The sequence below is a fragment of the Lithobates pipiens genome, unplaced genomic scaffold, assembly GCF_037356315.1.
Source record: "Lithobates pipiens isolate NorthernLeopardFrog02 unplaced genomic scaffold, aLitPip1_a1.2 Scaffold_3, whole genome shotgun sequence".
NCBI lineage: Eukaryota > Metazoa > Chordata > Amphibia > Anura > Ranidae > Lithobates > Lithobates pipiens.
Window position 1 is genome coordinate 186,086,987 of NW_027507790.1, and position 15,429 is coordinate 186,102,415.

The window sequence follows — 15,429 nt, forward strand, 5'->3', positions numbered from 1 at the left end:
CATGTATATGCATAGGACACATCCGCTAGGCTCTGAGGAAGAAGGTATGTCTTTGAAACGTCTCCGTAAGTAGTGGTTCTGATGTCCTCCCCTCTGTGGAGACTGTTGGTTTCAGGACAGATTGCCACAGCTAGGTGACTCTCACAAGCAAAATTTCTCCACATGTTTTTGAGTAGTTTTTATCAATAAATATATGTAATTGGGATAATGCACTAGGTTAGTGCGCCCTCTCTTTTTTCGATCTTTTTTTGACTACTAGGATATCCCCTATCCTGGAGGGCAGCAAGGCCAGAGAAATTATCCCTTGAGTAGTAGACCACCCGGACATCACACTAATGTGCAAGAGTGTTTGTTTGCTGTTATCAAGTGTATCTCATCCCACTGCTCAGTGTCTCAAGCATTGCCATAAGAAGGGAAGGGTGGCAAACCTAGCTTTGTGAAAATAGAGAATTTCAGATGGATCTTCTGAATAAAGAAATGTGGGGCACTATATTGAGAAAGCAAGCAAGCACTGTAAAAGTAGTATGTTTTACCTGCAAACAATTCACAATTCACAGTTCACATTCCAGTTCACTATAATTTGTAAGTGCTTGAAATGCTGAAACACGAATACACTAGAGGGAGACTGATTTGCAAACAGTAAAAAAATAAAGCCTTTACCATACACAGCATAAAACCGTAGAGGTACAGAAATGGACTGGATGAACCCATTGGTGAACTTGGTTACCATTTAAACATTCACTATGTTCATGTACAAGTACGGATAGAACTAGCAGTTACATGAAAGTTGCATGCTACCTATTTTGAAATTGCCTTTGTGTTCTTTTAAATATTTCGATCTTCTTTCACACAGCTTGTATATATACCTTACAGCTATGCTATCATTAGGAAAACAGAACATATAATTGCAGCACAATTCTCCAAAAACATTCAGGTAATGAGGTTAGAGTTTCTGGTTTACATGACAAATGATAAAGTCGAAGTTTTTCATTTGTTCTGTAGGAGAAGCACTATAAATGCAGTGTAGCATTCAGCGAAATGAATTCTCATCCACTAATTACACAACAAAAGGCCCTCTGGGCTGCGTTAGAACACACTTCTTCCTATTTTGTTAGGAATTACTGCAAGAATAATTATACAGTCATGACTTTCATCGCATCCTGGGCTGATCAGTTAAAACTGTTTGTTAAACCTGTTTATTGTACGAATGACCCAGGAGACAGGACAGATTATTGCTGCAATCCGGAGTGAGTTCTATAGAACACTCAGTTGTTTTTTTTCTAATCTGTAGGCTAACTTAGTACTTGGGAATGTAATTGAAATGTGGGTGGATCGAATGGATAACATTACACAGCCTGAGAGAAGAAAACTTTCTGCCCTTGCTGTTATTTCTTTGCTGCCTTCAGTTGACAGGTAAGAAAAAATATATATTCTTTTTTAAACACTGATTGCATATGAACTGGGAATGATGATTGTTCTATTTCAAATTTTCTATGCATTGACATACTTCCTTACACCCAGTCTTTCCAGACAGTATGGTCATCTGCTGACTTGATACCATGGCAGCTTAACTTCAGTGAGACACAGAAGTTAAATCCAATGCAATTTTACTTCAGATAATTTCAGTATAGAGGATGTTTTCTCAGTGTTTTGAAGTGTAAGAAGACAGTGACTTTCTTATGTGTTGTCTTTGCGATGTACTAACACTGACTGAGGGTAAAGAGAAGAAACTGAACTAAGTAAGTAGCACCAAACATGAGGGGAGGAGAGAGGCAGATACCAAATCACATCCGTAAACAAGTTGCAGTCACCCAAAACAACCACTAGATGTCAGCACACATCAATAGCCTGATAACTTGATAAAGTTCAATACAACAACAGAAAATATATGAATATGTGGGACAGAACACTCCCCATCTGAAATGTTTAGATTTTACTTTAATCTACTATCAGTCAATAAAGGATGGGACTAAATGGAAACAAGAGAGGGAGAACACGCAAAACAAATATTCATGTCAAAAAGTGATCTAGGATGGCCTTGGCATTGAAGTCGTGATTACTGAAACTGTCCTTGAAGGCATCAAATCACTTCTCCATAGGTGGCAAACAATGTGTAACCACTTATGCCTTGTACACACAGTTGGAAATTCCGACAACAAAATCCGTTGTATTTTTTCAGACGGATTTTGTCCTAAACTGGAGTTGCATACACACGGTCGGACAAAGTTGTCAGAAAATCCAATTCTTTAGAACATGATGATCGTTCGTTATGACGGGACTACATTGAGGCTAGTAGCCAATAGCTTTGGTCTGGTAATTTGATCTGAGCATGCGTGGCACTTTGTCCGATCGGAAAGCTCTACAAACGATCGGAAAAGTCAGATCGGAAATTTTTTTGTCGGAAAATTTGATAGTCAGATAGGATTTTCCGACAATATAATCCGATCGGACCTTTTCTGACGGAATTTCCGGCCCGTGTGTACAAGGCATTAGATGTAGAAGTGGAAAAATCCCTCTTGTTAATCTGAAAAAAATCTAGATGGTTCTGTCCTTAGGAGGCTCTGCTTTTAACCTGTGAAGTGAAAAATCGAGCCTGCATTCCTGGGGTGTTGCTTGAGCCATATCAACTTGGGCCCTAGTAGATAGATATGCAACTGAATTGCAGCCTAAGGCGAAGTCTCCTTTGTAGTAATGAGGAATCAGTCTTTGGGGCTCTTACTGAGACTTTTTATGAGAAGAAACATTTGTTTTGCATTTGCCAGGTGTACATCCACTAATGATGAATGATACTACTCTGTCGTATCCACCAAAGATAGATGGTGATTTAGAGTTGGTAGTTACATCATCCATGAACTGATAGATCTCTGTATTGTCATACAGGATCTCTTCATTAGTAGATTCCTGGACACCTATTTAAAGTTAAGTCTTGTTGCCATCAGTAGTAATTTGAGATATTGTTTTACTGACGCAGTTTTAAGATGATTCTCCGTTTTAGATCACTATTTTGAGATCCCGTACCACCGATAATCAGTGCTTCACATTCATTTGAAAGTGTGCACAGTAATTTAATTCTGTTTCTTTCTGGAGAGAAGAGCAAAAGTAATTATGCGGCCTAGTTCGGTCTTTTGGGCTTAAGGATCGTTACAAAGATCAGTTGTGGACTCTTCTTATACCTTCTTATACCTATTTAATTGTACTTAAAGAGGGATTCCACCAAAAAAAAAAAAATATTAAAAGCCAGCAGCTATAAATACTACAGCTGCTGACTTTTAATAAATGGACACTCACCTGTCCCGGGTTCCAGCGATGCCGAGGCCGATCGATCGCTCGGCTCTCGGCTGCTGCCGCCACCATTCTAGGTGAGGGAATCAGGAAGTGAAGCGAATCGGCTTCACTTCCCGGTTCCCTACTGCGCATGCGCGAGTCACGCCGCGCAATAGGAAATCTCCGCGCTGTCACTGGGACCCGTTTGTGTCCCAGCAGACAGCGCGGCAGGGCAGGAAATGGCGTAGACTCCCACGGGAGTCTATGCCTGGAAGTGGGTGTAAATACCTGTCTTTGACAGGTATCTCAACCCCCCTCCCCCCTGAAAGGTGTCAATTGTGACACCGGAGGGGGGGAGGGATCCGATCAGCGGAGGTTCCACTTTAGGGTGGAATCCCACTTTAATAAGTGTAAGAAGATTAATTCCTTCAGTCTCTTTTATGGTTGATAAAATTCAGGCCTTGTGCACACTGGACATTTTTGGCCGTATTCACAGCAGCGGTTTTTGGCTTCAGACATTTTTTTCTACAGTCAATAAACTCTCCATCATGTTATCCTGTGTTCATGCGCACATATGCTGTTTTTGCCTGTATGCAGTTTTTAGCTTTAAAAAAACAAAACAAAAGTAGTGATTTCTGAGATGAGTTTTTCAGCCTTTTTTCAGCTGTAAAAAACGCTCTAATGTCAAAAAACGCTGATAAATGCTCAAAAAGATGGCTCACCATCATTTTTTTTTTTTTTTTACGTCTTTGATCAATGAAAAAAATAAATGCTAACGCAGACAAATGCTAATTAAACAATATTGGAAAAACATTGAAAAACTCACTGCAAAGCTACTGCCATTTTTTTATAACGTTATTTTAACGTCCAGTGTGCATGTGAGGCCTAATTCTTCAGCAGGGGCAATTTTCCCTGTGGTTTCTGCTGTACCAGCACATGGGTGCAGGGTGTAGGACATTACTTTAGATATACATGTCAAAGAAATGAACTAGCAAACAAATGATTGGTTGTCTAAAACAGCATACATTCTGACAGCTTTCCTTGGTTGTCCCCGAGGAAACAATTTCACCAGACATATTGATTTTCTCTAAAAGTCCTTCATGACGTAGCTTGCTATATTTGTGCACTTAACTGTAGCCTTTCAATTTCTGGCAAGGTGTTTTGTGGATGTGAAACATCCAGAACAAATGTCATGGTTCTTTAGAAACTCCTTGCGTTCTTCAAAGGGCTTTCCCTCATATGCCTGATACTTTCTCATGGGGATGTGGTTTCTTGTGAATGAGACAGCAGGAGTTCAAGTCTTTTCTTCTTTCTTCACTGTCACTGCTGGTAGCAGGTGTAGCTCCCATCTTTCCAAAAGACACAAGCTTTCTAGAGTCAACAATCATTCGCTAAATCTGGGGGACACTCTCAGAATTGGGCTCCATCCAGAAGACTAATAGCATTTGACATGGGTGATGAAACACACAACCAATTAGCTCTTTCTTTTGGCTTAAAGTGTGCCATACAGTGTCCTGCTGTCTGATCGAGAAAAAATTACCAATCTATGCCCAGCCTTAGCCATACCTCAAGAGCTGGCATAATTTGGCTCCTGTAGTCTGGTCTTGTTCACGGCTTAAAGAGAAGAGTGACTAAAAAAGGGGCTGCAATTACAAGCGGCCTAATGTAATAACATAAGCAAAAGAATACCGTTAATTGATTTTGCTATTTATCGATTTGAAGCACTATGAAATTTGTTTTGTGCACTTTGGACAGTCTGGTCAGGAGAACAATCCAACAAAAATGACTAATGTCTTAGCTACTTATCTGGAATGGAGATACCATTCCATCAGCTTCTTCCCCAACCGCACAGGCTGGGAAAAGTGAAAGGGAGAGAGACCCAGAAGTGATGTTTTACACAGGACTTTTGTGTCATCAAGAAGAATAGGAGGGGAGTGGAAATGTTACACTGGCACATTTTTTAGCATGCATGAAAATATTTTTGTTGCAGTCTTTTTTAGCTTGCCATCAGGAATGTTTTATCAAATAGGCCTTACTTTAAAAGAACAACTGAGGTTGCTCAAACAGGCTAGGTATAATGACAATTGATTTATCCTAGCTCTTTAACTCTTTAACTAACAAGGTATGTTTTTTAATGTCCTGGGTATTGTTTTTTTGTTTGACTATTGGCTGTCATGTAAAAGTGATACAGGCCGCTATACAGTCACCCGATCACTTTTACAGTACCGAGAAGGTGTCGTCCCCATGGTTCCCAGGCCTTTCCATTCTTCTGGGAAGCCTGGAGTAGTAGTAAACCACTGTAGCACAGTATGCAGGCAGATCTCCTCTGCAATAAATGAGCATGGAAGTAAAGAGCTTATTGTCATTTCTGGGTTCACAGTCTGCGTCTGCGTCCAGGGTCGATCATTTGCAGGTAATCTCTCCATGAGCGAGGGTGGGTAACTACGAATAGCTCTGGGAGTTGTCAATGGGGCTTCACGTTTGTAGCTAATTGCAGGGAAGCCCTGCTGGGTCTCTGCCATGTATTCACAAGTGTGGAAATATGTGTGCCTTCTCTTTTCAGATTCCCACTTTCCTGCTATGAAATTGCAAAGCCTTTGAACTTGCAGGCTGTGTTGCATGGTTAAGCAAAATGTTGGTCACCTTATTTTAGCACCGATTGCCCTCGTTATTTCAAACTAGGGTTCATTTTCCTTTTAGCTATTTACAATCAGGTCTATTTGCTAATGTTGTCAGTTATTCTCTCAGAATAAATTTAACAGAATTTTATGTTGGTTTCACCCTGGCTAGTAGGTGTGATGTGTCAGCAGAGGTAATAAGATAAGTTCAGTGGGAAAATAAAAATCTCCTTTATTAGTTTAATTCATTTTTGGTTATAATTTCTTTTTTTTATCAGGAAAATCCCACACCCACCTAACTGTCCCCGAGCCACCCCATCAAATAATTCTCTGCAGCTATTACCTTTTGTACCACCACCCCCTCCCTTTAGAATGTAAGCTCTACGAGCAGGGCCCTCCGGTACCTTTTTTATTGTACTGTAATTGTGTTGTCCCTCCTTATACATTGTAAAGCACTGCGTAAACTGTTGGCGCTATATAAATCGTGTATAATATAATAATAATAATATAAATATTGCTTATGGATATTTCACTTTCAGCCAGCGCCAAAGCCACATTCTTTCTACTTGCACTTCCTGCGGCTATTTTGTAGAAAATATGCAGCTCACAGAACACCCGGCTTACTTTCTTTTCTAGAAGAGACAGTAATATCTCATCTTTACACCCAGGCTGTCAGTATGTATGTGGCTACCCGTTTTTTGCTTTTTTTTTTTTTTTGCTTTTACAAGCAGTTGCAAACAGAGCAAAGTTTCAAACTTTAAGGCCTCATGCACACGAGACGCAGTTAAACGCGCGTTCAGATGCAGTTGGACAGTTTTTTCAACTGCACCTGAACTCATTCAATGTTATCCTATGTGTCCATGCACACAGTCTCGTTTTTATCCGTTTATATGCAGTTGCGTTTAATCTCGTTTTTCCAGAAGCAAAAAAATGCGTTCAGAAACAAAAATTTCTGCGTTTCAGACGCAAAACGCGGCAAAACGCGGTAAAACGCGGCAAAACGCCGCTACCGCGTTTAGCCGCGTTTGCGTTTATATGCGTTTTTAAAGGTGACCTTTTTTTTTACATTAAAAATCTCAAAAATGATTGCAAATGATGAAAAACCATTAGAAAAATATTTTAAACAATTGCAATTGCAAGTGGACAATCCACAACTTGTGGCAAGTGACGTGGCAAGTGGACAATCCACAACTTGTGGCAAGTGACATGGCAGGTGGCAAGTGATGTGGCAAGTGGACAATCCACAACTTGTGGCAAGTGACGTGGCAGGAGAAGTGGCAAGTGACGTGGAAAGTGGACAATAGACAACTTGTGGCAGGTGACGTGGCAAGTGACCTGGCAGGTGACGCGGCAAATGACTTGGCAGGTGACGTGGCAAGTGGAAAATCAACAACTTGTGGCAGGTGACTGGCATGTGACGTGGCAAGTGGACAATCCATAACTTGTGGCAGGTGACGTGGCAAGTGACGTGGCAAGTGGACAATCCACTTGTGGCAGGGGATGTGGCAAGTGACGTGGCAAGTGGACAATCCACTTGTGGCAGGTGATGTGGCAAGTGACGGGGCGAGTGGACAATCCACAACTTGTGTCAGGTGACGTGGCAAGTGGACAATCCACAACTTGTGGCAGGTGATGGGGCAAGTGATGTGGCAAGTGGACAATCCACTTGTGGCAGGGGATGTGGCAAGTGACGTGGCGAGTGGACAATCCACAACTTGTGTCAGGTGACGTGGCAAGTGGACAATCCACAACTTGTGGCAGGTGATGTGGCAAGTGATGTGGCAAGTGGACAATCCACTTGTGGCAGGTGACGTGGCAGGGGACGTGGCAAGGGACGTGGCAAGTGGACAATCCACAACTTGTGGCAGGTGATGTGGCTGGTGACGTGGCAAGTGGACAATCCACATCTTGTGGCAGGTGACGTGGCAGGTGACGTGGAAAGTGGTGTGGCAAGTGGACAATCCACAACTTGTGGCAGATGGCATGGCAGGTGACGTGGAAAGTGGACAATCCACATCTTGTGGCAAGTGACGTGGCAGGTGATGTGGCAAGTGACGTGGCAAGTGGACAATCCACAACTTGTGGCAGGTGACGTGGCAGGTGATGTGGCAAGTGATGTGGCAGGTGATGTGACAAGTGGACAATCCACATCTTGTAGCAAGTGACGTGGCAGCTGACGTGGCAAGTGACGTGGCAGGTGACGTGGCAAGTGACATGGCAAGTGGACAATCCACATCTTGTGGCAAGTGACGTGGCAGCTGACGTGGCAAGTGACGTGGCAGGTGACGTGGCAAGTGACATGGCAAGTGGACAATCCACATCTCGTGGCAAGTGATGTGGCAGGTGATGTGGCAAGTGATGTGGCAAGTGACGTGGCAAGTGGACAATCCACAACTTGTGGCAGGTGACGTGGCAGGTGATGTGACAAGTGACGTGGCAGCTGACGTGGCAAGTGACGTGGCAAGTGGACAATCCAAAACTTGTGGCAGGTGACGTGGCAAGTGATGTGGCAAGTGGACAATCCACAGCTTGTGGCAAGTGACGTGGCAAGTGGACAATCCACAACTTATGGCAGGTGACGTGGCAGGTGACGTGGCAAGTGAACAATCCACAACTTGTGGCAGGTGACGTGGCAAGTGACGTGGCAGGTGAAGTGGCAAGTGACGCGGCAAGTAGACAATCCACAACTTGTGGCAGGTGATGTGGCAAGTGACGTGGCAGGTGATGTGGCAAGTCACGTGGCAAGTGGACAATCCACAACTTGTGGCAGGTGATGTGGCTGGTGACGTGGCAAGTGGACAATCCACAGCTTGTGGCAGGTGGCATGGCAGATGACGTGGAAAGTGGACAATCCACATCTCGTGGCAAGTGACGTGGCAGCTGACGTGGCAAGTGACGTGGCAAGTGGACAATCCAAAACTTGTGGCAGGTGACGTGGCAAGTGACATGGCAGGTGACGTGGCAAGTGATGTGGCAAGTGGACAATCCACAGCTTGTGGCAAGTGACGTGGCAAGTGGACAATCCACAACTTGTGGCAGGTGACGTGGCAGGTGACGTGGCAAGTGAACAATCCAAAACTTGTGGCAGGTGACGTGGCAAGTGACATGGCAGGTGACGTGGCAAGTGATGTGGCAAGTGGACAATCCACAGCTTGTGGCAAGTGACGTGGCAAGTGGACAATCCACAACTTGTGGCAGGTGACGTGGCAGGTGACGTGGCAAGTGAACAATCCACAACTTGTGGCAGGTGACGTGGCAAGTGGACAATCCACAACTTGTGGCAGGTGATGTGGCAAGTGATGTGGCAAGTGGACAATCCACTTGTGGCAGGTGACGTGGCAGGGGACGTGGCAAGGGACGTGGCAAGTGGACAATCCACAACTTGTGGCAGGTGATGTGACTGGTGACGTGGCAAGTGGACAATCCACAGCTTGTGGCAGGTGGCATGGCAGATGACGTGGAAAGTGGACAATTCACATCTCGTGGCAAGTGACGTGGCAGGTGATGCGGCAAGTGACGTGGCAAGTGGACAATCCACAATTTGTGGCAGGTGACGTGGCAGGTGATGTGGCAAGTGGACAATCCCCAACTTGTGGCAAGTGACGTGGCAAGTGGACAATCCACAACTTGTGGCAGGTGCCGTGGCAAGTGACACGGCAAATGCAAGTGTACAACTGCTCTCTATGCTGCTGCTGCTCACTCTGATCAAAATAGCAGAAATAGTTTAAAAAAATGCTTTGAGAGCTTGGGGAGGGTCTACATGATGTTATCTTTATAAACGCGTTTAAACGCAAACGCGTCTAAACGCGTCTAAACGCGGCATGCAAACGCGGCAAAACGCGCGTTTCTAAACGCGCGTTTCAGCTTTTTTTTAACAGAGGTTTCATCTGCGTCTCGTGTGCATGAGGCCTAAGGGCACATTCATATCTGTGTGTTATGGTGATCTGCACCACAAGAATCGGTTAAATGTAAATGGGCTCTATAGTTTAAAATAGTAAAAGTTTAATTTTTAGATGTGAAATTTATATACAGCCTACCAGCACACTAGCCACCACACTATTTAGGAAGTCCACGCAACCAGCTCCCAGCCTGTCAGCCTGGTGAAAAGCATTCCATATGACCACTACATTGGGCTACGACGCAACTGCACCCTTGAATCCAACTTAAGATTGCAGGCCAAACAACTTCAAGCACACTACTCTAAAGGCAATATAGCAAGGCCATGCTTAAACTTTGTAAACCCAACATTTTATATTGCTGATATGTGCCTGCTATACCATGTACTTGTATTATATATCCTGTTCTCTTTGTATTGCTTCCTTTGTGTAAAATCCCTGGTGTTCCTGACAGTCCCTCTGCTTTCCTATTAAAAACTGACCACACTAAGCAGGAGAGGGGACAGCTGAGCAGTTCTCTAGCTGTCCTGGGAATTCAGGCTGCTCTCCTCCAATGATCAGACTTGTCCTGACACGCCCCCCCACACCCTTTTTCTGTAAAGTTCAGTGTGCTGCAGCTTCTCCTCCCCAGCTGTTATGCAGCTGAGAGCAGAGGAAATGTGATCACTTATAAAAAAAGGGGGGAAAAATGTATTTCTAATACTTTTTTTTGTATATGTATACACTAGGGTTATACTGATACTAGTATTGGTATCGGTGCCGATACCGAGCAGTTGCACGAGTACTTGAACTTGTACAAATGCTCTGATGCTTGACCCGATACCTGGGCAGACAGGGGTGCAGCGGGTTTCAAGCACCGATCCCCCTGTATAGATTTCAATGAAGCAACTGACAGCTACTTCTCCTCCTCCCTCCCCCCTACATGGCTGTCAGCTGCTTTATTAAAATCTATACTGGTAGATCGGTGCTTTTAACTCCCCCATCACCGCACCAATCACCCCAGGCTGTCCGGTCCCCCTCTGTGCTCCTCCGGTCCCCCTCTCTGTGCTCCTCCGGTCCCCCTCTCTGTGCTCCTCCGGTCCCCCTCTCTGCTCCTCCGGTCCCCCTCTCTGCTCCTCCGGTCCCCCTCTCTGTGCTCCTCCGGTCCCCCTCTCTGTGCTCCTCCGGTCCCCCTCTCTGTGCTCCTCCGGTCCCCCTCTCTGTGCTCTTCCGGTCCCCCTCTCCGTGATCCTCCAGTCCCCCTCCATTCTCTTCCAGTCCCCTGTGCTCCTCCTGTCCCCCCCCCCCCTGTCCCGGATCTGTCAGGATGAAGAGCAGAGAAAGGAGCCGATAAATCTGTCATTTAGCAGCTCTTTCCTTTCCTAAATGCACAGAGTTAGTTATCGCTGACTCTTTCCGTTCATAACGGAGCAGAGTAAACTGTGCCTCTGTCTCCTGTCCATTCATCTTCAGTACAGCTGAGGGTGCAGAGAAAGGCACTGGGGAATCTGTGTCCTCAGCTTCTTCCCCTGTCCCAAAGGGAGATGTCAGTGGTCTGTTTAGACCCCTGATATCTCACCAAAGCCCCCCAACCCCTCCCCACCCCAACAGGGTTGATTAAAAAAAAATGATAATAATATAAAAAAAATTTGATAAAAATAAATAAAATAAGAACACTGACACCATCCACTCCCCCCTCCCCTTAATTACCAAAATACTCCAACCAACATGTTCAAGTTTGACAGATCATACAAAAATATTGGTACTTATTGACTGGGGATGATATTGTAACCAAATATGTACATGACACTCCACATTTTTATGGGACAAATGAGCTTGTAGCCATTACTCATAGCCCACAGGGATATAACACCATATAGGAATGGTATTTACCACTGCATGGGATGTCCACAGTCCTGGATATGAGAATGTGGAATTGTCACACTGCCTAATGGTGAGATTTTTAAAGTGGTTGTAAAGGCAGAAGGTTTTTTTTACTCTACTACATTCTATGCAGTAAGGCAAAAAAACATTCTGCATGCAGCCCCCTCTAAATACATAGCTGAGCCCAATCTCAATCCAGTGATGTGCACAAGAGCCGTGGCTGTCTCTGGTCTGTCACTCCTCATTGGCTCAGATACAGCAGCAGAAGCCAATGGCTCCCATTTTCTGTCAATCAGAGCCAGTGACGAGGGCCAGGACTGGTCCCCATGTATAATTAACCTGTTTATGTACTTCTGGGCCCTTTTGTTCATTTTTTTTTTTGCTCTCCCGAAGGTGCTTTGGAGCTAACTTATTTATAGACATCCATATTAGTATCTTTGTACTAGTTTACTGTTTGTCAAAATGTAACCCTGGATGCCCATGAGCTGAATGACCTCTGGCACTTTGGGGGGACTTTTTCATATATGAGGCTGTATTGATAGTTGGTCTAGGTTTTTGGTTAGTTACATCATGATCTATTGCTTCTTTCTTGTGTTTTTGTTTTGTCGTAAGTGCTCTCGGGTCTGCTTTTTTCTTTTTAGGGTTGTCCTTGACATTGGATTCCTGTGGTGACCCCCTTTCTCTTTTGGGCAGCTGCTCAGGGGCTTCTGGATCTATGGGGGGCATGGCTGCAGTGTTCTCCAGCTCTCTGGGACATTGGGCATGTTTTTGCTTTGCCCTCAGTTGCTAATTGTACCCCGTTACTTGTTACAGCTGTGCCTGTGTCAGAAACTCTAGGCCAGGGTGACCTCACACACCGACATCTATGCCCAGGGGACACTCTCTGTGGCATATGGCAGGTAGATTATTTACATTGGGTATCTGATCTGTTGCTAGCAATTGGCTATATGGATTATATTGGGCACTGTTTGTTCAGACATCTCTGTTTCTGCAGCATATATTAAGTTCTCTTTTCAGGGTTTATTTACTAAAGGCAAACAGACTGTGTACTTTGTAAGTGCAGTTGCTCCAGAGCTTAGTAAGTGAAATGAAGCTTCACTTTGCAAAGAATGCCCAATCACATGCTAGGAAAATAAAAAATGAAATCAAATTTGTGCTTGTACATAATTGGATGATGAAAGTCAGCAGTGCTTCCCCTCATTCACTAAGCTCTGGAGCAACTGCACTTTCACAGTGCACAGTTTTTTTTGCCTTTAGTAAATCAACCCCACACATATTTCAGTTGTAGTGAATGGGCTATCTCCTTCTGTCAAGATGGATAGATTGATTTGGTGCTGGTTATCCAAGGATATCCCTTATCCTTATCCTGAAGTTTTGCTTCAGCAAAACTTGTCAAGGTCAATAACCTTTCCGTCTGGATTTCCCCACTGTACCATTTCAGCCAGTATAATTGTTATCCCATTGAATATGTATAAACTCATGTTTGTACCTAGTTGATGTTGGGCTTTTTGTCCTGAGGAGGTATTTGTTTGAAAGGATTAGTTATTCATACCTGCTTTAGGCAGGGAACTTATTGTTTTAGCTGTTTTTTATCAGTGCAATACTTTTGAAATAGACTTGTATCTCCTCTTTAATCCATTGTTGTTTTGTCTGTGCACCTCAAAAATCAATTTCTACTTTATTTACTTGAATTCTTATGCCCCATACACACTATTAGATTTTACGCTGATTTTTTTTCCTTACCAAAACCATGTAGACCAAGGGCCTGCCTGATTGACCTCATATTATATGGTTTTGGTAAATCTGAAGGAAAAAGGCTTAATAAAAACATCTGTTCTCTTGGGAGTAAAAATCACTCATATAGAGCATTTTTTGTACAGTTTAGACGAGTTTAGGAGAGTTTTAAAATTTTTTTTCTGCCAGTGAGATCCCATTAGAAAGGCAAATCGGAAGCTTTTTTTTTCTTGCCTCTAAGGCTGGATTCACACCTCTCTATGGAGCCGGTTCACATATCTCCACGGCAGGTCTGGTGCGATTGCAGAAAAACACTTTGTGTCTTTTGGTCTGTTTCAGGTGCAAATTCATCCCAAAATTCGGGCTGAAATTGGACCTGAAATGGTGAACCAACACGCCCCTGCTGTGAGACTGATCCATCTTAGGTGTGACCTGAGTCTAAACATTGATCTCAAAATATGCCTGTAATTGTCCTAATGTGTGTATGGACACCTAGGATAACATTGAGCTGCTTCTACAGGCAGAACACAAAACTCCTGTAGAAGCAACGATTTTTAAGCCAGTGTGCATGGAGCCTTATGTGAGATGTGGAACCCTTTTTCTCCCTGCACATATACTTATTGATAATAGTATATTTAAAGCCCAAACTTTTCTTTTATCTGTATACCATTGGGAAGATTGTATTATCTTTTGTGCTGCAGATATATCAGGAAACAAGGAAAGTGATCTCTTAGTTGTGACTCAAGCAAGTGTCTCCATTGCAAGATTTCCCCCTCTTGTTTTGGTGACAACACAAAATGTTGCCTTACTTTCAATCCGATCAACAATGGCAATCTAGACAAATACAGAGTAAATCTCCGTAAGTGGAGCACAGGCAGGAATAAAAACCTGACAGGTGTACTTACCTCTCGCCCCTTGATCCAAAACGAAAATAACAAAGTAAGTATATGGAAACATGGTAAAAATCGCATAAACCATACTCCCTGCTCAGTATAGATGGGAGGGATATTCCAAAACATGGCTCCCCTGAAACATGTTTGCATACTATGATGAGTGCAAAGCCCTAATGTATGGACACCTGTTCTGGGGATTGGCTTTTCGCTATATTTTCCTGCACATGCTAGCTTAGCGACCCTATCAAAGCCATAGGATGCATTAAGGTGAAAAAACATAAGGGTTTACAACCCCTTTAAGACTATGGGTGAAATGTGTTACTGTTCTGCAGGGCTTGTTTGGATGTCCCAGATCGCTTATCTTTTACCAAACAAAGTACTGTGAGGGCTCACACACAGTGTGGTGACATGGATTTTACTGCATTGTAAAATGCCTGCCATCGCAAGGACACACAAAAAAACGATTGTTTTTGTGTGGCCCATTCACACAGCAACACAGCCTGGAGCTGCGCTTAAATGCAGAAATGCTGCAATTTATCGTAGTGCACTGTACAGAATCTCAACATTCTGTACAGCAGAGAGGGGGTGAAGTGCTCTGGCAGCTGTCTGTTTCTATGTGAATACAGCCCGAAGGATTGTTATCGGACTCCAGCTCTCTCTTATAGTTATGCTTTTTTGTGATGTACAGGAACCAGATGCTCTTGAGGCTGACATCCCCGATGTATATAATAGCCTGTAGGTGGAAATTCTCTTGTGATATCCCAAGTGTAGAAGAGGTGAATGGTTCTGATCATTTATAAGGCTTTTTTTTTGTTTTGTTTTTTCAAATAGGCAATTGTTTAATATTTTTTTGGTCATCTAAAAAAAAAAAAAAAAAAAGTACAACTGTTGACCTTGCATCATGACCAATGGCAAAAAAGTCCAAATAGTCATAACAAGAATTCATATGATAGGATTGTAATCAGACAGAAAAACGCGGACAAGCAGGGAAAATCACCAACCAAGCGGCTCCCAATCAGCGCTCTCAACCAATGGCTGAGAGCGCCGACCGGAGTGTTCTGGCAGGGGAGGGGGGGGGGGGCCTGGTGGTGGGGGCTGGTTGACCCCATGTCAGAACACAAAAGAACAGCAGGGGAGATTGTTGAACTAACATTGGATCGT

General features: G+C 43.7%; 1 protein-coding gene across 1 annotated transcript in view; it reads left to right on the forward strand.

Annotated features, from left to right (window-relative positions):
* Positions 1 to 15,429, forward strand: part of IPO11 (importin 11) — a 703,238-nt gene that overhangs the window by 454,173 nt on the left and 233,636 nt on the right. Inside the window, exon 27 of the mRNA XM_077462617.1 lies at positions 1,292 to 1,413. Coding sequence (XP_077318743.1) covers positions 1,292 to 1,413 — 122 coding nt within the window. The remainder of the gene's footprint in view (positions 1 to 1,291; positions 1,414 to 15,429) is intronic.